At 38.9% G+C, this 21,225-nt stretch overlaps 2 protein-coding genes and 1 long non-coding RNA gene across 3 annotated transcripts; all 3 read right to left on the reverse strand.

Moving 5' to 3' along the window:
* Window positions 1-4,579: 4,579 nt before the first annotated feature.
* LOC125253701 lies at window positions 4,580-8,853 on the reverse strand. The gene is made up of 15 exons (XM_048168143.1): window positions 8,240-8,853; window positions 8,095-8,160; window positions 7,921-8,021; window positions 7,718-7,837; window positions 7,583-7,630; window positions 7,369-7,452; window positions 7,227-7,292; window positions 5,919-5,979; window positions 5,793-5,843; window positions 5,660-5,704; window positions 5,518-5,582; window positions 5,318-5,426; window positions 5,193-5,231; window positions 5,003-5,071; window positions 4,580-4,870 (listed from the first exon to the last, which is right to left on the reverse strand). The coding sequence occupies exons 8-15, from the start codon at window positions 5,958-5,960 to the stop codon at window positions 4,580-4,582; spliced, it is 711 nt and encodes a 236-aa protein (XP_048024100.1). The 5' UTR covers window positions 5,961-5,979; window positions 7,227-7,292; window positions 7,369-7,452; window positions 7,583-7,630; window positions 7,718-7,837; window positions 7,921-8,021; window positions 8,095-8,160; window positions 8,240-8,853.
* Window positions 8,854-10,179: 1,326 nt separating this feature from the next.
* Window positions 10,180-12,041, reverse strand: LOC125265000 (HMG domain-containing protein 3-like). Its single transcript, XM_048184885.1, has 7 exons — window positions 11,892-12,041; window positions 11,606-11,745; window positions 11,301-11,505; window positions 11,025-11,129; window positions 10,737-10,933; window positions 10,498-10,639; window positions 10,180-10,403 (listed from the first exon to the last, which is right to left on the reverse strand). Exons 1-7 carry the CDS (start codon window positions 11,977-11,979, stop codon window positions 10,222-10,224), a joined length of 1,059 nt encoding a protein of 352 aa, XP_048040842.1. The 5' UTR covers window positions 11,980-12,041; the 3' UTR covers window positions 10,180-10,221.
* Window positions 12,042-17,122: 5,081 nt separating this feature from the next.
* On the reverse strand, window positions 17,123-19,038 carry LOC125265007. Its single transcript, XR_007184184.1, has 3 exons — window positions 18,484-19,038; window positions 17,888-18,053; window positions 17,123-17,627 (listed from the first exon to the last, which is right to left on the reverse strand). It is a non-coding gene; the product is annotated as an uncharacterized LOC125265007 (long non-coding RNA).
* Window positions 19,039-21,225: the final 2,187 nt, after the last annotated feature.

Here is a 21,225-nt window from a genome sequence, read left to right on the forward strand (position 1 = left end):
CTGGGCTGAACTGAATAGTTCAAAAGAAGGTCTTAAGCCTTGGACTCATGGACTTTTGTATTTGGCCAATGGTGAATCAGAATCACCTCTTGGTTGGACTGTTTTAGAAATTGATCTACATGGAAATGTTATCAACATCCCTGCAGCTGTGCTTCCAGCCAAAGCCCTTGCATATGGAATTGTCCTAGGCCTTGACTTCATTTTTTGCAGCCAATTGCAAATAAATGTAGCAGATCAAGTGTATGGGTTCAAAAATACACCTTCTGTTGTTCATCCCTTCCAACCTGGTAATGCCTGTGTGTCTGGATGGAAAGGATCTGGAAATAAAAATAACAAAAGAAGTTATGAACAAAAACATCAGCTTGGTCTTATTAGCTCTATTCCACCGCCTATGTGTTCTTTGGATGTGGTTAGACTAAATGTACAAGATTATATAGATCAGGCTGTTTTTTTCTGCTCAACTACCTGAATCTGTAAAGCCACAACTGCGAGAACTTCTGCAATCAAATCCTGAGGTATGTACTCACACAACTGGCAGAACAAGTGTACTTCAACATAAAATATACTCCACAGTCAATGTCCCAATAAAACAAAAACCCTATCGGATGTCTCCAATCAAACAGGCCATAATCAAGGAACAGCTTGAGGAGATGTTGTCCGCAGGTATTATTGAACCATCACATTCTGGTTGGTCTTCTCCTGTGGTATTAGTTCCTAAAAAAGGTGGCGGACATAGATTTTGTGTGGACTACAGGAAGCTTAACTCCTTCACTGAAAATGATGCTTACCCACTTCCTTCAATTGCAGAGATTCTAGAGTCTCTTGCTGGTTCAGTCATTTTTACAACAATTGACTTAAACAGTGGGTATTGGCAAGTGGCCATGGCCCAGAGTTTTAATAGGTTTTACAGAGTCCATTTTACTCCTCTTAAAAAGCAAGTCCAGAACTGCCTTCATAACCCCATCTGGCCTCTATCACTTTAATGTGATGCCCTTTGGATTAAAAAATGCTCCAGCTAGTTTCCAGAGGCTGATGGAGTTGGTCTTGTCTTCATTTTAAACCCAACGTACAAATATTTTAAACAGAAACTTACGAGGTCACTGTTGTCTTGTCTACTTGGATGACATTGTCATCTACTCCGCTTCTGTGTCACAACATTTTTTAGACATCCAAGAGGTGTTTAACAAATTACATCAAGCAGGTCTCACAATCAACATGAAAAAAAGCAAGTTCTGCTTGGAGGAAATAAAGTTTCTGGGACACATTGTGAGTACCAAAGGTGTCACTGCAGATCCCGAAAAAGTACAGAGCATTCAGTCTTATCCAGTTCCCAAAAATCTCAAAGAGGTACAAAGGTTTCTTGGTATGTCTGGATGGTACCATCGTTTTGTTCCAGGGTTCTCCAAAGTTGCAGAACCCCTGAATGATTTGAAGAAGAAGGGGCATACTTTCATTTGGTCTTCTGAATGTCAACAGGCTTTTGATCAACTTAAGACATGTTTGACTTCACACCCAGTTCTTGGCCATCCCAAACAAAATCTTCCATTCACTGTCTACACCGATGCGAGCGAGACAGGTCTTGGAGCAGTTCTTGCACAGAAAACGGGGCCTGACACTGAACAAGTGATAGCATATGCTAGCAGAACCTTAACTAAATCAGAAACAAACTATTCTGCTACAGAAAAAGAGTGTCTCGCTGTTGTATGGGCCCTAGAAAAGTGGCAACACTATTTGGAACAAAATTTATTCACCGTGGTTACAGATCATTCTGCCTTGCAATGGGTCCTGACTTCCCAAAAAACCACAAGTCGTCTGTTAAGATGGGCCCTAAGGTTACAGAAATTTGATTTCATAGTAGAGTACCGTAAGGGTAAGCTCAACGTCATTCCTGACGCTCTCTCACGGATTCCTACCACCCCTGGGTGTGTTCTGTTCTCTTCGAAGAAAGAGAAGGATGATCTTCCTTTTACTGCCGAACTCATTTGGGAAGAGCAACATAAGGATCCTGATATTGAGAAATTGTTTAAGGCAGTGGCAGAGGGAGATAAAGAAGCTGAGGAAAAATATACAGTCTTGGAGGATAAACTGTACAGAAGGACACAGGTGACTGATCAACATTTGCACTACCGCATATACATTCCATCCTCTCTTACCTTCCAGGTGTTTGAAGCTTACCACAAGAATCCTCTTAGTGGTCATCTGGGAATATTCAAGACCTACAAAAGACTCCATGCTGTTGCGTTCTGGCCAGGAATGTGGTCGGATGTGAAAAAATTCATCAAAAGTTGTGAAAAATGCCAGGTCCTGAAACATGACAACAAAAAACCTGCAGGAAAAATGCAACAAAATATAGTTAACAGTCCTAATGAGATGTTAGGAGTTGATATTATGGGTCCTTTCCCTCGCAGCTCTCAACAGAATGAGTATGTGTTAGTGACTGTGGACTATCATACCCGATGGGTAGAGATTGTTCCCATGCGTGCTGCAACATCTCCAACCATTGCACGTATCCTCAGAACAGAAATATTGACACGATGGGGAGTCCCAACCTACATCCTCTCAGATCGTGGTTCCCAGTTTGTTTCAGCTGTGTTTCAAGAACTCTGTAGACAGTGGACAGTCACTCCAAAACTCACCACCTCGTATCATCCCCAAACTAATATGACCGAGAGGGTCAATCGAACTTTGAAATGCATGATGGCAGCTTATGTTGAAGAGAATCACAAAAAATGGGATGTCTATCTTCCAGAACTCAGATTTGCATTGAACTCTGCTGTACAAGAAACCATCGGCCTGACACCTGCAGAATTGCACATTGGAAGGAAACTTCAGAGTCCTATGGATAGAATACTTCAGGCAGATATTGCCGTTCTTCCAGACACTCCTTCCTATGAAACTGTCCACCGACTGAAACAATTTCAGAAGAATGCTGAAATCAGTTCTAAGAAAGCACGCCTTCGTCAGCTTAGAAACTATGATAAAAATCGAAGAGAAGTGTCCTATAAATTCCAAGATCGAGTCTGGGTAAGAAACTTTCCACAATCAAGTGCACTACATCATTTTACCGCTAAACTGGCAAAGAAGTGGAAAGGACCTTACAGAATTGTGCGTAAACTGGGACCTGTGAATTATCAGGTGGTCTTAGAAAGCACTGGTGAAGATGTCAGAAATGTTCACGTGTGTAATTTAAAACCTTGCTACCCTACCGCTGAAGATCTGGAAAGAAAAGAAAAACAGAAAATTCTAGAACTATTTCTGGAATCCTCAGATGAGGAGGATTTCCTTGGATTTGATGCCAACCATGGGTTGAATTCCCAAGGGGGGAAGAGAGTGTAACGGATCATTACACTTTGACGTTGTCAGTTTTCATTCACATTATCGCCTTTTAAGTAACGAATATGCAAAATAAATAACAAATTTTGGAATCAATTGATGATGATAATTGTTGTTGTTTATTTATCTGAACGAAAATCATAAAAGATAATGATGAAAAAAGGGTGTGGTCGGAAAAAGGAGACCGTAAGAACCGGTAGGGGAAAGGAAGGAGGACGAGTCGCGGAAGTGAGAGCCAGGTGGAAACGGCGAAACTGTTGCGTGCGTGTTTGCACTGGATACTGTGATCATCTTTGGTGTATAGCCAACTAACCAAGATCGCTGGAGATTAATCCTTGGGGAGTACAACCGGAGGATTGCGTTCGTATCTTTGAAGTGTAGCCTACACTGCACAAGGACGAGTTGAGGAAATATATCGGCACAACAAACGGGTTTGGGAATTTTAATTCTATTCCTTTTTAAACTCGACTGCTGAGTCCTTTTTGGAATCTTTGAAGAAAAAAAAGAAGAGATCAAACAGTCCCCCATTTCCACGCTTTCAAACCTTCCATAGATCTCACAATCCTACATAAAAGAGGCCAACTGTATATATATATTTTTCCTTTTTATTTTTTCATTGTTATTATTATTCTTGGGTGTGAGATTGTGCTTCAAAGCATTTGTGCACATGTAAATTGGTTTCCATGAATGCCCAAAGTATTTCTTTTGTTATCTGAATGCCAAAATGAAGTGAAATAATAATTCTCCTGATTTTGAAACTTTTGTGGAGAGTCCTTTTCTCTGAATTAAGCGCTGAGTGAGGTCATTATTTATTTATTTTATTTTTTATATAGTCTTATATAAAAAATTGTATAGTCTTTACGACAGTTATTTAACTGTCTGGCGCCCGAACGAACAGAAACTTTATATTGTGTGGCCACGCTACAAGCTAATCATTATCAAAGATAAAAGAGAACTAAAAGTTTTAAATAGCAACACAAAATTATACTCCAAAATTATGGATTAAAAAAAAAAACATTAGGTTGATGCAATTTTTTTAATTTTATTTTTTAAACCTGTCACAAGGAGGCAGTCCATTTACAACTAATGTATTAACTATTTTTATTATTGGATAAACTGACAATAGTTTTATAAAATAGTACAATATAAAAATGAATAAAACTTTAGAACACTTCCATAAAATAAAAACAGAAGGAATGCAAAGAGGCACATTATGCATTTTCTTTTGTTTCTGAAAAGAAGCACATTATGTATTTTCTTTTGTTTCAGTTTGACAGAATACTTTCAGATTCATGACATCAACTACATGATCAAGGAAAAAGATCATGTCCTCCTTCTCAGTAAAAATAAAGCAGAAAGGTTCCAGAGCATCAATTCTGTCCTCTGAAAATGGAGCTTTCTGTAATTTGTCCATGGCCTCATCAAAATCTTCATCCTCCATATAGAGTACTTTGGGCAGCTGAACAGAACCAAGCAGCACACTTGACTGTTCTGAACACCACTTGCTGGCTTCCTTTAAATCTCTCATCAATTGGTTCTGTAAAATAACACAAAAGAACAAGGGAGATACCATTGTAAGAAACCAAAAGCATTAATTCAGAATTGTTAAAAAAACAAAAAGAAACAGTTACTTTGATTTTGTTGCTAATCCTGTAACAAAACAGTGTACCTCTTGTGATGATTCAAGTAGTGCATCCTCCATCACAGGATGCAGTACATTTATACTTGCATCATCTGCCTAACAATTTATGAAATACAATCAGATGAATATTACACTTAAGTGTGTGCTAATTTTAAAACTGCATATTTAAAGAGAATTTCTATTGTGTCTGACCCACTACACAGTATAGGCTATATACCTGTGATGATGATTCCTGAACCAAATGTTGTGGCTCTTCCTGTTAGTGAAACACCACAGAATAAGCAAACATTCACAAGGTACCATGACATTATTAGTGTCATTTTCTCAAGCAAATGCTTTTACCTGACAGGTGTCCTCTAGCTTCCTTTTCCTTAGTCTAAAAGCAGGCTGCCAATCACCGCTTAGTAAGGCTTTAGACTCCTCAGTGAAGTGTGCAAAAACCTTTCCGTGGCTGTAAAAAGTGACAATATAACACATTGTTCCATAATTTGTTTAAATCCATGAAATTATTATCATTTTTTTAATTAAAAGAAATACTGTACCTATCCAGCCCATAGTTCTCCATTAACATCACACACCACCATTTCCGCAGTTCTGGCATGTCCAGCTGCTCATAACATGCAAGTTAACCCCTTTGAATATTTAAATCACTCTGACTCAACATTATTGTAAAGTACTACTCACAATTGTGTAGTCAAATGAGGAATCCATCACCATGTAAAATGCAGACTAATCAGGAAAAATCATTGAGGCAAAAAGGATTAAAAACAGCCAGAGGATAAACAACAACAACAACAACAACAACAAACAATCTTACCATTAACATAAAGACACCACAGTCATTGCCATAAGGTTGACCTGGAAACCCCTTTAATAAAACAAAAGAGAGATGAGTGAATTAAATATTTCAAAAAGTAATACTTCGAGAGATCATGGAATTTACCTGTAAGTCAAGACCTGTCTTTTCAGTCCATTTTCCAGGCATTATCCTGTTTGCAATATCCCTGTTGATTACAAAAAATAATAATAAATTATAATTTAAATTTTCCGCTGTATAAAAACCTTCATGCACATTTAAATCTGTAGAACTGTTTCTCAAACTGAGGTTCTTAAAAGAGCTAGGGATTCCAAAATAGTTTAAATATGGCTTGCAACCATGTACATAACATTAACATAATATTGATTACAAACAAGAGCACAAGTCATATAGGGACCATATAGTACTTTCAGTAACCTCTGAGAAGCCTGTTCTACAACCCAAGTACAAACCTTCATGCATATAAGAAAACAACATCTGAACAATGCATGCAATACTATGAAATTCATGAAATAAGTCACAAAACTGTGACCATAATCAAACAACTGAGCATACAAGCATTCTCAGTTCATACAGATTTCTCAGATCATAATCTTCAGAATGACACAAGGTGTTTAAATCTAAAAGGTCATTCCGGATGCAAAAAAGGTCTGAAAAACCTGAAATATATTAGAACAAGTACAAACCTTCATGCAATTAAGAAAACAGCAACAACTGAACAATCTCTGAAATAAGATGATCTTGCCACATAGAGACAGTTCATATGAACATGTCCATTTCTGAACAAAAGCGCAACGCGCATTTTATATAAATTCATCAGAAGACCTCAACAGAGCTTTGCATCTCTGGGCACCAAATCCAAATGGTGTCTCATAGCATTTAGAGTCTAAAAAGAAAGTTTCTTTCTGGACTGGCTTCAAAACCTAAAGAAAATGTACAGTAAATATTGTTCTTAATTACATTAAAAACAACACAATCTGCCATTTTCTATTTTCACATTTGACAAAAAAAAATGAACATGTCCATTTCTGAACAAAAGCGCAACGCGCATTTTATATAAATTCATCAGAAGACCTCAACAGAGCTTTGCATCTCTGGGCACCAAATCCAAATGGTGTCTCATAGCATTTAGAGTCTAAAAAGAAAGTTTCTTTCTGGACTGGCTTCAAAACCTAAAGAAAATGTACAGTATTGATTGTTCTTAATTACATTAAAAACAACACAATCTGCCATTTTCTATTTTCACATTTGACAAAAAAAAAAAAACAAAAAAAAAAACAACAAAATTTAAAACACATGAAAAGTTATTTTAAAATGTGTACATTTACATCTATTTGGTACTTACTGCAGTTTTGCATACACTGAAATCAAAGCACTATGGTCATAAACGGAAAACAATTTTTTTAATCACTCAAATGCAGTGTGAATACGTACACACAACTGGTAGTGTCCTGGTGTCCAAAGTGGAATCACAAGTGCGTCTTTTAAGTGAGCATCATCCTGACATGATACAGAAAGTTTAAGTAAACATATAACTGAGAATAACAGGGAATATAACAGCATATACTGTACTTACAGGCAGAGTCAAAAATGGATCACTTTCGTTTGGTGGCAGCCATGTTGTTACAACATAAAGGTCAGCTATGTAAATGTTCTTGCCCTGCAGGATATTGTGTATACAAGGCAGAATTCAAAATATGTACTGTAAGTACTCAAGTATTGTAATTTTTTATAATATGTACACTGTACCAACATGTATTTCTTAGTATCAAAATATATACTCAAAATACCTTTGACTGTGCAATGCTTTCAATCAACTGAAAACAACTATTTCCAATCTGAAAAAAAGTATATAATTACAATGTGTATTAGGACTTAATGTAAAAATAAACATATAAAGCAATGTAAAACAGCCATGATCTTACTGTGGACTCCATGTCTCTGTTCAAGCCCAATGTCCAAAAGTCAGCACGGGTTAAGACTGTCTTCGCGGTTCGGACAATCAGCTCATTTCTTGGTCTCTCAATGTCCAGTATATAGTTGAGCTATAAACAATAACAACAGCTTTCAACATCCAAAAAGTACCACAGAATTAAATTAAACTGTTGTATTAATTATTGAAACTAACTAGTTATTTTTGAGCTGGATGACTTCCCAAAGTCCATGACGCTCGACAAGCAGCAATATTTTCACACTTAGTGAATACTTCACATTGAGGTCCACAGTTTTCTGTATATATTAAGACAAAAGTATAAGCATAAAGAAAAAAAAAAAACATTGAAAGTTACAAGAAAAAAGTCACCAAAGTCTTTCTGGTTGAACTGATGTGGATGGTGCTGAACAGTTTCTCTGTCACTGGCTTGTTGGGCTGAGAAAGAAAGGGTATAACAAGTTTACTACTGCAATTTATAACAGAAAGCAGTGCAGCATAGGTTTTGGCTACTAACCTAGAATTGCTTGTCCTAAGTCAGAAAGGGTGATATTTTCAAGACCATGAGGTCTGTGACCACGTTGCAGCTGTACTTCCAGAAGCTTTTGGTTTGTGGAAGTGTTCTTGTGATGAACAATGTTGTGCATAATGAAGATGTGCGTTGAAGGTGCCATGTTGTTGAGGAAATAGTTGTTTTTTCGCAAGCTTGCAAAAAACTGCTCTGCAATTTGGCTATTCAGCCAACCCTGTAGCTCTGGGACCAGGCTAATTATTTTGAGTACATCCTGGGGGTCTTTCGTGTTTGATTCATGTAATTTGTCATACAACACGTAGTGCTCAGATGATTCAGTTATGGGATGGCCTTTGGAATTTGAATTGTCTGTTTTCTCAAACAGCCAAGGAAGAGACACCTTCAGTTTTCCCTGCTTTGCTGAACTGATGCTTTCTGGTGTTGGCTCAGCAAGTCTCCCTTCGTGTGGATGAAACGGGATATCTGTAGGTACACGCAAATTGCCATGCGTGGCCAAGCCCAGTGATGGGAATAACGGAGTTATAAATAAACGGCGTTACTAACGCCGTTACTTTTTTCAGTAACGAGTAATCAAACGAATTACTTTTTCTCCCGTTACAACGCCGTTACCGTTACTGACAAAAAAATGCCGCGTTACTATAATTGAGCTCACTTAAGCGGTTTTCATCCGAGTAAGCTCTCTCTCAGCCATAGGACCTGCAAAGTTTTTTTCTCTGGTGTGTGCTGCGGTTAGTCATACACAAATATAATTTTAAACTGATAATAATGTACGATGCGCTGTGTGTGTGTCTGTCAGAGCATGCCAGCAGAGCTCAAACCAGAATACCCTTTTTGATGCTTGATCGAAAATATGTGAAATGAGTTTTTTTCTAGTCGACTAGTAGTTGTTCATTTAAACTATTAGTTGACTAATCACATTTATATTAATTTAATTTCTTAAATACTGGAGAGAATAAACCATAATAAGGAGCGTTTACATAATATAGGCTATATAGCACTCAAAGGCATGCATAATTGCCATAAAGAACCGGAAAAAGTAATGATTATGAATGTGACAAAAACAGCAAAGAGACATTTGAATTGTTTATTAATAAAGTAATGTTTTCTGAATCAGTGTCGGCTGCAAAGATGAAGTTGACATTGCTGATTCTCATTGCTGATCATCTGCTCATATGGACGCGCCTAGAGAGATAATGCACATTTCATTCGGATTAGGCTACATAATCAGAGTAGCCTCTTTCTTTTCGTTTTTAATTACTTCATTTTCGTTAAAGTAGATATTTCAAGCATTCTATAGATATATTTCTCATGTCTGTGAGGCAAGCAGCCTCTGAGTTTCGGTTCATTTAGCCTATAAGACGCGCTCCAGTTCACGCGCCAGTGATCGCGCCCGCACCTCCATGTCATGATTTTATTGTCTGCTATATTTGCTTGTTATATATTAAATCAAAGCAATTGGTTGATGAAACATTGATTAAAATTAAGATACAATTTTTACAAAACGAAATTCACTTTAAAGAAAGGCTTTCTACAAAGCAAAACTTAATGAAGTGGACAAAATCATATCTGACCCACTCCATGTCTCCCGATATATTTGCGCATCTTATGATGCATCTTACTCATGCTGTTCACTTTTCATAATCGAATAAATGGATTTAAAACATAACATAGGACTATTTAAACATAAATATGAAACTACGTTTTCTTTAATGGCTACCAACACAGTACAGAGAAATTTCATGTCGTGAGCAAGAGCAGATCATGAGTCAGGAGTCGCATCAAGAATAATTTATTCTTAGACTTATATGTAATATTTGGGGCATTCAATTTATTTGGCATTTTTTTTTTTTTTTTTTTTTAAGTAACGCAATAGTTACTTTCCCTGGTAATTAATTACTTTTATAATGATGTAACTCAGTTACTAACTCCGTTACTATTTGTGAGAAGGAACTAGTAACTATAACTAATTACTTTTTTAAAGTAATGTGCCCAACACTGGCCAAGCCTCGTGCAAAATCATATATACTAACATTAGGAATATGCTTCCATGACAACAACAGGTCCGCAAAATCTCTGGGACTCTCTGCTCTCAAATTAAACTTTATGCTATACACCACACCATGTGGGCATAGGATGACTGACCAACCACCTGGATAAGCCACAATACAAAATTGAATAAGGACATGTAAAAATTGAAATTTTTCAATAGTTATCTCATGAAAGAAAAATATCATTATTCCCACCTGACGCTCCCCAAATTTTCTGGAACATTTTGTCATAGGACTGTCTGTTCTGCATCTCTGCTTGCAATCTTGAAATGAGATCCATGCGAGAACATTTAGAGTCAATATTGCAGGCCTTGCAGAGTTTTCTGACAACACCAACCTGTTATATAAAGTAAGAACATAGTCAGAACAATTCTTTTAATAAAGGGAACATGATTCAACTGTAGCAATTAGTTGAATTTTCTCAAAATGTATACCTTCTGCTTCATCAGCTCATCCACGAGACGGTCTTCTGACACATTCATCATTTGCGCTTCAGCTGACGTGACCTTTGCTGTTGCAACTTTTGCAAATTCTGTGTTCAGTACAGTGTGATCCATCCTAGTTTTGTGTCCTATCCATGGAGCCCACCTTGAATAACTAGGTTGCACAGCAAATGGATTTTTGGTCCGGCCTGAGACAAATGCACATATTTAGAAGTCTACATTATATAAACACTGAGACAAAGTGCAATTTTCTTGTGGGTTAAAAGAGAAAACACTTACTGGGAACAAATCCTCGACCAATCATCTCAAGATTGACTGATTTCCAGAAATCCTCAATGTCAACTTCCCCTCTAAACTCAGGTGGAGGCTCTTTGAGGTCACTCACTAAGAAAAAAAAAAATTCTATAAATATATACAGTACAGTCCAAAAGTTTGGAACCACTAAGATTTTTAATGTTTTTAAAAGAAGTTTCGTCTGCTCACCAAGGCTACATTTATTTAAAGTACATTTACTTTGTTACTTTGATTATCATATTATTGCAAACAAACTCTTACCTGACATGCTAAAAACTCCCTTCTTGTGCAAATCCATAATAACCACAGGGGGATGGTAACCGCAGTTAACACAAGAATATATGTAGTCAGTATCTGTCAAGGCCTCGAAATGACAGTACCCATGGAGTATGGTGTCTCTGTTGGGGTATTTTACTCCCCGGAGGCCCTCCAAAGTGTCTGTAGCCCTGGAAACTGATACGTGGTTCTGGAATAGACATAATGACAATGGGTTAATTAAATTCTCTGAATGGCTTCTTTACTGGATGGGAACATTAGTTATAAAACACTATGTAATAAAGACAAACCTGTAAACTGTGTCTTAGATATAGACAAAGCTCGAGACTCAGAAGCACATGATCATCAAAATTGTGGAGACCATCCTGCCATTCCTGGTACCTATATATCATATTACACCCTAGGCATCTTCTGGTGTAAGTGGAGATGTCTAAAAATAGTAAAAAAGAAATAACATTCATAATGATTATGATACAACCTTTTATAAAGCAGAAACATAAACAAATGCTTTGCTTAGTTCTGAGCCGTTTCTTTTCATTTGAATAATGAATGAATATATTTGAATATTGAACTTACCATCAATGACACTTTCCATGGTTACAATTTTAGCTTTTGCAGTAATCAGTGCAGGCTCATCAAGTGCAATTTCACCATCGCAGATCATACAAGTCGTCTCCACTGGAATATACTTTGATGGAAATGTCTTTGATTTGGCCGCTGCTTCTTGGAGATTACCTGGAATTTTCTTTTTGTTATATATATATATTCCACAGTGTTTTGAAGGTCAATTGGGGGAGTGTCGATGTGCTCATCTAAGTGCGGTGGACACGAGGTGTCACTCAATTTTGTAGCTTTCTCTGTTGTGAATAAGCTTTTATTTGTTTGGAACAAGTGCCATTTGGCAATGTTTTTGTGAGGGCAAGACATTCTGGGCTTTGCACATGGGCAGTGCCAAGTACCAGCAGAGGAATTGTATGTGACCATTACTCTCCCAAGGCGACTGTACTGATGAATAGAAGGCTCATGTATGGAGAAGGTGATTTGCTCTTGAGATTTACCTAATGCCACCAACACTGAAAATGGGACATGAGCTGCCTGTGCTGATTTTTGCCTTTTCAAACAAACTGCCTTCTTTGCTTCTCCTATGAATCTGAGCTTCACCATCTCATCAAGGACACTTGATTCCAAGAACTCCTCAAATGCTCTCTCACAACAATAATCCAGTGAACGAAGGTGTTCACAGAGACTAAACGTGTGTCCACTCCGGTGAGCAAGTAGCTGGTATTGGCGACATTCCTCCAAGTCACACCTAACATAATGAGCTTTGCCCCACGTCTTTCTCTGTACATGAACTGGTACAGAGAAACCATGACCACTTCTTTGAACTGCTGACAGTCCATTTGATGAGTCAATACACACACTAGGTTCAACGCTGCTCAACGCTGCTGCCTGCCTGCTGTCTGACCTACGCTCGGAGCTTCGTGGAGTTTATCCTAAATCCTTCTCTTTATTCCTATTCACATAATATAACTTTCTTATTTTTCACTAGATTACTTAACCTATTGCATAGTATTACTAAACGGAACGATTTATTACTAGCAATCCACCAGCGTAATCACCTAGTGTTAGCCATAGCCTGCTAGCTACCGTCTACTTTCTTTTTTCCTCTAAACCAACCTTCCTTGTCGATTTAATGGCGGATTTATCAGATGTATGTTATTCTGATCTGTCCTCGCCAGATCGGGAAGCTGTGGAGTCCCGTGTGCGTTGCAGTTTTTCGGACGGCGTTCATCAAACACACGGTCAGTCATGTCCGACGATTATCATGTGTATTAAATGCAACATGTACAGCTTAGCTCTTTCTGTCAGCAGTGAGCCTTACACATGTGATAAATGCAGGGATATTGTCAGGCTGACAGAGAGAATCTCAGAATTAGAGACACGCATCCAAACTTTAATTGAGGATAGTGAGAATGAAAGGGCTTTAGATACTGCTTTGGATGCGACTAGCCTAGTCAACACTGCACATTCGGTTCCGGTTGTAGAAGCCACGCAGCAGGCTAACTGGGTGACTGTGAGGCGGCATAATGGCAAGAACAAACACCACTCTTCCGTTCCGATTAGAACATCAAACAGGTTCTCCCCACTCAGTGACGCACCCACTGAGAATCCTGTTGAAAGTGCCCTAGTTATTGGCGATTCTATTACACGGAACGTGAAAATAGAGACACCAGCCACCATAGTCACATGTTTGCCGGGGGCCAGAGCACCTGACATCAAAGCAAATTTAAAAGTGCTGGCTAATGCTAAACGTAAATATTCTAAAATCCTTATCCACGTCGGCACAAATGATGTTCGACTTCGCCAGTCGGAGATCACTAAAATTAACATTAAAGAGGTGTGTGAACTCGCAAATTCAATGTCAGCAGAAGTAATTTGTTCTGGCCCTCTTCCTGTTCGTCGGAGTGATGAGATAGTTAGCAGGTTATCATCACTCAATGGCTGGCTGTCTAAGTGGTGTCCGCAGAATAATATAGGTTTCATAGACAATTGGAAAAGCTTTTGGGGCAGACCTGATCTGTTGAAAAGAGATGGTATTCATCCCTCCCGGGATGGTGCTGCTCTTCTATCTAGAAATTTGGCAAATAGTCTTAGAGCTGAAACATGACAAACCAGGGCCCAGATCAGGACGCAGACAAACTGGCTAAACCGACCGTCTGCTAGCCGCCTCGCGTCACAGAACTCAAATAATTCACAGCACATAGAAACTCTTTCACCTAGATATTATCACATAGAGACTGTGTCTGTACCTCGAACTAGTAAATACAAAAAACTTCCGAAACCTTTTAAGGGTAAAAATTTAATTGATGTTCAAAAAATGAAAATCACAGATAAATCAGATAAACAAATGATAAAGCTTGGGTTACTGAATATTAGATCTATTTCTTCAAAAGCACTTATTGTAAATGAAATTATCACAGACAATAAACTAGACTTGCTGTGTTTGACAGAAACCTGGCTAAAACCAGACGATTACATTACTTTAAATGAATCTAGTCCTCAAGGTTATGATTATCGGCACAATCCTCGACAGAAAGGCAAAGGGGGAGGTGTTGCTGTAATTTATAGTAATATATTCAGAATCATTCAAAAGAATTTCAAATATAATTCCTTTGAAGTGATGGTGCTTTATGTAACATTATGTAAGTTGACATTTGTGCTGGCTACTGTATACAGGCCACCAGGGCACCATAATGACTTTATCAAAGAATTTGCTGATTTTATATCAGAGTTAGTACTGGCTGCGGATAAAGTCCTTGTTGTTGGTGATTTTAAGAAAGAAAGAAAAAATGATTGAGTACAGAACGGCTATAAGAAATGCTAGATCTACTTATTTTTCAAATCTCTTAATAGAAAACAAACATAATCCTAGGTATTTATTTGACACAGTGGCTAAATTAACTAGAAACAGAGATTCAACTGCTGACGTTTCCATAGAGCACAGCAGTAATGACTTTATGAACTTCTTTACTTGCAAGATTGATAATATTAGAGAGAAAATTAAAAACATGCAACCGTCTACAGTTTCGCTTCAGACAGTGCACTGTAGTGTCCCTGAGGTAAAACTAGAATCATTCGCCGCTATAGGAGAGGAAGAATTATCTAAACTTATCAAATCATCAAAATCAACGACATGTATGTTAGACCCAATGCCGACTAAACTACTGAAAGAAATGCTTCCAGAGGTTGTAGGTCCACTTCTTGATATAATTAATTCATCCTTAACACTAGGATACGTGCCAAAAACCTTTAAGCAGGCTATTATTAAACCTCTTATTAAAAAACCTCAACTAGATCAGAGAGATTTAGTAAATTACAGGCCAATCTCGAATCTACCTTTTCTGTCAAAGATACTAGAAAAGGCAGTTTCAACACAACTGTGCTCCTTTTTAGAAAGAAATGGAATCTGTGAGGATTTCCAGTCAGGATTTAGACCATACCATAGTACTGAGACTGCTCTCGTTAGAGTTACAAACGATCTACTCCTATCATCCGATCGTGGCTGTATTTCTCTATTAGTGTTATTAGATCTTAGTGCTGCTTTTGACACTATCGATCACAACATTCTTTTAAAAAGACTTGAAAACTATATTGGCATTAGTGGAATTGCTTTGGCATGGTTCAAATCGTACTTATCTGACCGTTATCAGTCTGTAGTAGTTAATGAAGAGATGTCGTATCGATCACAGGTTCAATATGGAGTACCACAAGGCTCAGTACTTGGACCGTTGCTTTTCACTCTGTACATGCTGCCCTTAGGAGAGATAATTAGGAAGCATGGTGTTAGTTTTCACTGCTACGCTGACGATACTCAGCTCTATATTTCCTCGCGCCCTGACAAAACCTACAAATTCACAAAACTAACAGAATGCATAGCTGACATTAAAAACTGGATGACAAGAAATTTCTTATTATTAAATTCAGAAAAAACTGATATCCTAATCTTTGGACCAAAAACTTCCTCACGAAAAAACCTTGAATACTCTCTAACACTTGACGGGTGCTCCATTAAACCTTCGTCCTCAGTTAGGAACTTGGGTGTGCTCTTCGATACCAATCTTTCATTTGAAAGTCATGTTTCTAGTATCTGTAAAACCGCCTTCTTCCATCTAAAAAATATATCTAAATTACGACATATGCTCTCAATGACAAATGTGGAACAGTTGGTTCATGCATTCATGACCTCAAGACTAGATTATTGTAACGCTCTACTGGGTGGTTGTTCTGCTCGGCTTTTAAACAGACTACAGTTGGTCCAAAATGCGGCAGCTAGAGTTCTTACTAGAACCAGAAAGTATGACCATATTAGCCCAGTTCTGTCAACATTACATTGGCTCCCTATTAAACATCGTATAGATTTTAAAATCTTGCTACTTACTTATAAAGCTCTAAATGGTTTAGCTCCCCAGTACCTAAGTGAGCTCTTAATGCATTATAGTCCTTCACGTTTATTGCGATCTCAGAATTCAGGCCAGTTGATAATACCCAGAATATCAAAATCAACTGAAGGCGGCAGATCCTTTTCCTATTTAGCACCTAAACTCTGGAACAATCTTCCTAGCATTGTTCGGGAAGCATACACACTCTGTCAGTTTAAATCTAGACTAAAAACACATCTCTTTGCTCTTGCATACACATAACACATTATCAATACATTAACATTTTTCAAATCCGTTAAAGGATTGTTACGCTGCAATAATTAGGTCGGCCGGAACCGAGAACATTTTCTATAACACTAGATATACCTGTACATCAGAATAAGAATGGCATCTACGCTAATATCTGTCTCTCTGCTTATCCTGAGGTTTTCCGGGTGCTGGATCCAGGCCGTATCCAGATCAGATGGAGAACCTGTGTCTGGACCTGACTACAACGTAGCCCAGGAGACAATGGGCCTACAGATCCAGTTCTGGCTGCATCTATAATTCAGATTTTTAATCCCCGTATCCGCTTACATATATTTATATATAATCTATTTTTAATCTCTATAATAAAAATGTATAATTCAGATTTTGATCTCCATATCCATTTACATATATTATATATATCTTCCAAGGGGTTTTTTCCCTCCTAGGACTTTTTTCCCAGTGTTAGCACGCTGGGTTTTTCTCCTAGGGGTTTTTTTCCACCCCTGGGAGTCAGCCGACATTGGCTTAATGTAGCACCATCTTGTATATGTTACATATTACCACGCTTGTTTGTACAGCTTATTTTTAACCACTTCCCTTTTTTCTGTGCTTCTAATATGTAAAGCTGCTTTGAAACAATTACCAATTGTAAAAGCGCTATATAAATAAATTTGACTTGACTTGACTTGACTAGAAAGATGTGATTTCATTGTAATATCTTTCGAATGGTCAGTATGTTTTCGGTTAATGTGGATTACCAAGTTCTTTTTTAGCACAGTGACTGAACAATGTGGGCATTTAATCACATTTTTGTTTTTTGATGACTGTGAACCTGTTTTTGCAGACAGAGGAACCGGTGCAGGTGTCATTGTGGAAAATGGAACCGGAGCAGGTGTCGTTGTGGACACAGAAACCGGTGCAGGTGTCGTTGTGGACACAGAAACCGGTGCAGGTGGTGTTTTAGAGGGTTGTGAAGCCAAAGAGGGGCGGGATACATCTAAGGATGAGCATATCTGAAGGTGAGCTTCCATAACATATCTCCTGAGAACAGTGTTGCTGCATTTGGGGCAATGGTAATGAGCCTCAGTTCTGCAGGGCAAATGGCAACGACATAATCTTTTGTCTGTAGATAAAGCACAGTATAAAAATCAGGAAAAACAATACCAAAGCATCATTAGAAATCGATATTCAATAAATTTTGAAAAAGCAAAGCGATGACATAATTAGGTACACTAACTTTGAAGTCTTTATTTAAATAGTGGTTTACACAGCACAAATTGTTACAGAGCAGCACACTGTAATATTTATTTTAAGGATAATTATCTCGTGTTTGAGCCTCTATAAGTAAGCTACAGCTACAATAAAATAGAGTAACAAACTTACCTTGGAAAACAATTGCCTTTTTTAAATGGACTTCCCAGTGTTGCTTGATTTTTTTCAGGGTGGTTGGCTTCAGGGCAGGGCATAAACTGCAGTGATACATAGTGCAACATGAAGTGCACTGTGGCAAAAGGGGATTTTCTGAAACTAATAATATTGATTGATGCATCTGTAAGAGCAGGATAGAAGAAATATAGGAAATGTCACTCAAATGTAATAATCTGATCTGAGAAACAGGGTAGGAGCAGGACAGGTGTTTTACAATACGTTTCACACTACCTATTTTGCTAATTAAACACGACATTTAACTGTGTCATTAATTTCAGTTAGAAAATCAGTAACACCACAATCACTTCCACTATACATTAGTTTACCTATAAGCCATATAATTAGCTTACGACAGCATATATCATTCCGTTCAGTAGTTTAGCTGTATTTAAGACAGTGACGGTTCCATGGCCGGCTAGTTAGGCTATACAGTCAATGCAACTTTTTAAACAAATGAGCAGCGAATACGTTGACAAACAATTTTGTATATCAGAGATTAAACCTCTAATAAAACGTATAATAAACACACAGAGATACATATATGCACTTACATCAATGATTCTTGAACGACTTCGGAAGTCTTAATCCAACAGGTTCCACTATACGCAGCCCGATTGCACATGGCACAGGTACCGAAGACTGCAGGTGTCGACTGCAAGTGACGTCACTTGCGGAAGTGCAGGTGTCGGTGTCGACTGCAAGTGACGTCACTTGCGGAAGTGCAGGTGTCTGACAGTGCAAGTCTGAGAGTGCAAGCAGTGACGTCACTTGCGGAAGTGCAGGTGTCAGAGAGTGCAAGTCTGACAGTGCAAGTGCACGTCTGCATCCAGACCCTATTGACATTAATGGATCTTGAGAGAGGAAGTGTCATTGTTCCCTATGAAGGCCTCACGGAGCCATCAGATTTCAACTAAAATATCTTAATTTGTTTTTCTGAAGATTAATGAAGGTCTTATGGGTGTGGAGTGACATGAGGGTAAGTAATAAATGACAGAATTTTCATTTTTGGGTGAACTAACTCTTTAAGTGCAAAAAAGTACACACAGCTCATTCCATTAGTTTACGCTTTGGACCTTCTTCATCAGTTTTGCTCTGTCAATTTTCAAAAAAAGTTTCTGGAAGACTTCAAAGGTGTACTTCAGTTTTTCTGGATATTCACGGCCATATATCAATCCCATCAACAGTATGCACGATGTGGTTCTGTTTCCACAACCATTCACCACTTTGATGCCCTCTATCACAACACAAACATCTACTGGGTCCTACTCAACTGCGGGATTGTGAATAACCACCAACTTCATTATTTAATTTGTTTGGTCTTCAAGTTCATCCTCCTGTTGAAAAAACAAACAAAAAAAAAATACGTTTTTATGTTAGTTCAAGCAAATTAGCATGCTGTTTGATTACAGTTGTTTTCTTGGTTGATGCCAATTGTTCGATCACAAGCAGGATTTCTGTATTAATCAGCACTTCAATATAAATGGGTAACAAATAAAAATCAAAACTCAAATTCTTCACCCGAGTATCCCATAATAAAAAACAATTATTAATTTAACAATGTTTAATTAATTAAATAAACAATGTTTGCAGCATCCAATTTAGACAAACGGAAGCTGAAAAGGATAGTTCACCCAAAAATGAAAATTTAATGTTTATCTGCTTAGCCCCAGCGCATCCAAGATGTAGGTGACTTTGTTTCTTCAGTAGAACACAAATGATGATTTTTAACTCCAACCGTTGCCGTCTGTCAGTCAAATAATGCGAGTGAATGGGAACATCAACGATAAAAGAGTACTGCGTATGGGGGAAAAGTCTCCCTTTTTCCCCGCTACTGAAGCCTTTTCAATAACGCAGTGTAACTGCACTGTCATTGGTTCACTCATAGACAAGTTGTTGAACCAATGGCGGCGCGGCTCAGCTGCGCGGCCTATGGGAAGAGAGCGTGCGAACATTCCCGCCAAAAGGGGCGGGGTAATGTGCTATATAAGCGAGCGTTTCGCCATAGGCCATCAGGCCATATCGACTGAAGCAACGACCTAAGCCGCAGCCTCGTGGCATGGCAAGTAACGCAGTACTCGTTCCATATCTCAGGGAATGTACGTTCCCTTTCGATATTTCACTCGTACTGCGTATGGGGGAACGAATTCAACCGCGCTGTGCCACGGCTGGGGAATGACAGAACTTGACCGGACACCATAAGGGGGGACCAAGGACAAGTGAAGGCCGAAGCCGCCGTTACCCTGTTACACTACAAAGGAGAGAACTCCTGGGTTTGTGCAAAAAGCGGAACACCTTGAGGGCCGCAAATTTACACTGAAAGGACCCGAGCATGTAAGGTCGGAACGTCCAACTGGTAGAATCTGACAAAGGTGGACGGCGAAGACCAGCCGGCCGCTTCACAAATGTCTTTGATTGAGACTCCACTGGACCAGGCCCACGATGAAGCCATGCCTCTAGTGGAATGGGCCCTAACTCCAATGGGGCAAGAGGCGCCCACAGAGGAGTATGAAAGAGCTATAGCGTCAACGATCCATCGTGATAGACGTTGTTTCGAGACCGGGGACCCTTTGGTGCGGCCACCGAAACAAACGAATATCTGATCAGACTGCTGGAAAGGCTGTGATCGCTCGATGTAGACGCGTAAAGCCCTAACGGGGCATAAAGATTCCAGCTCTGGCTCGTCCGATGAACGGGGAAGCGCAGAGAGTGAAATCACTTGTGCTCTGAACGGGGTTGAGAGCACTTTGGGAACGTAGCCAATTTTTGGTTTCAGAACGACCATGGAGTCGTTTGGACCGAACTCAAGGCATGCAGGGCTCACCGAGAGTGCCTGCAGATCGCCAACTCGCTTTACTGATGCCAAAGCAAGTAGTAAGGCAGTTTTGAGCGTTAAGGGTCTGAGGCCCGCTAGACGCAGTGGCTCAAAAGGAGGACCTTTAAGAGCTCTGAGGACCACGGAGAGGTCCCAGGGGGGAACAGTGAAGGGACGAGGAGGATGCAATCGCCTAGAACCCCTCAGGAACTTAATGACCAAATCGTTCCGCCCTACTGATTGTCCAGCAATGGGCAAGTGAAACGCTGCAATGGCTGCTACGTAGACCTTAAGCGTAGAGGGGGCTCGCCCCAACTCTAAACGCTCCTGGAGGAAGGTTAGGATGGAAGAAACATCACATCGTGTGGAACACCAGCTAACAAAGACCGACCACTTCTGGGCGTAGAGGCGTCTTGTAGACGGGGCTCTCGCCTGTGAAATGGTATCTAGCACTTCCTTCGGAAGGTCAGATGGTTCCCGT

Source organism: Megalobrama amblycephala, linkage group LG1 (assembly GCF_018812025.1).
Source record: "Megalobrama amblycephala isolate DHTTF-2021 linkage group LG1, ASM1881202v1, whole genome shotgun sequence".
Taxonomy (NCBI): Eukaryota; Metazoa; Chordata; class Actinopteri; order Cypriniformes; family Xenocyprididae; genus Megalobrama; species Megalobrama amblycephala.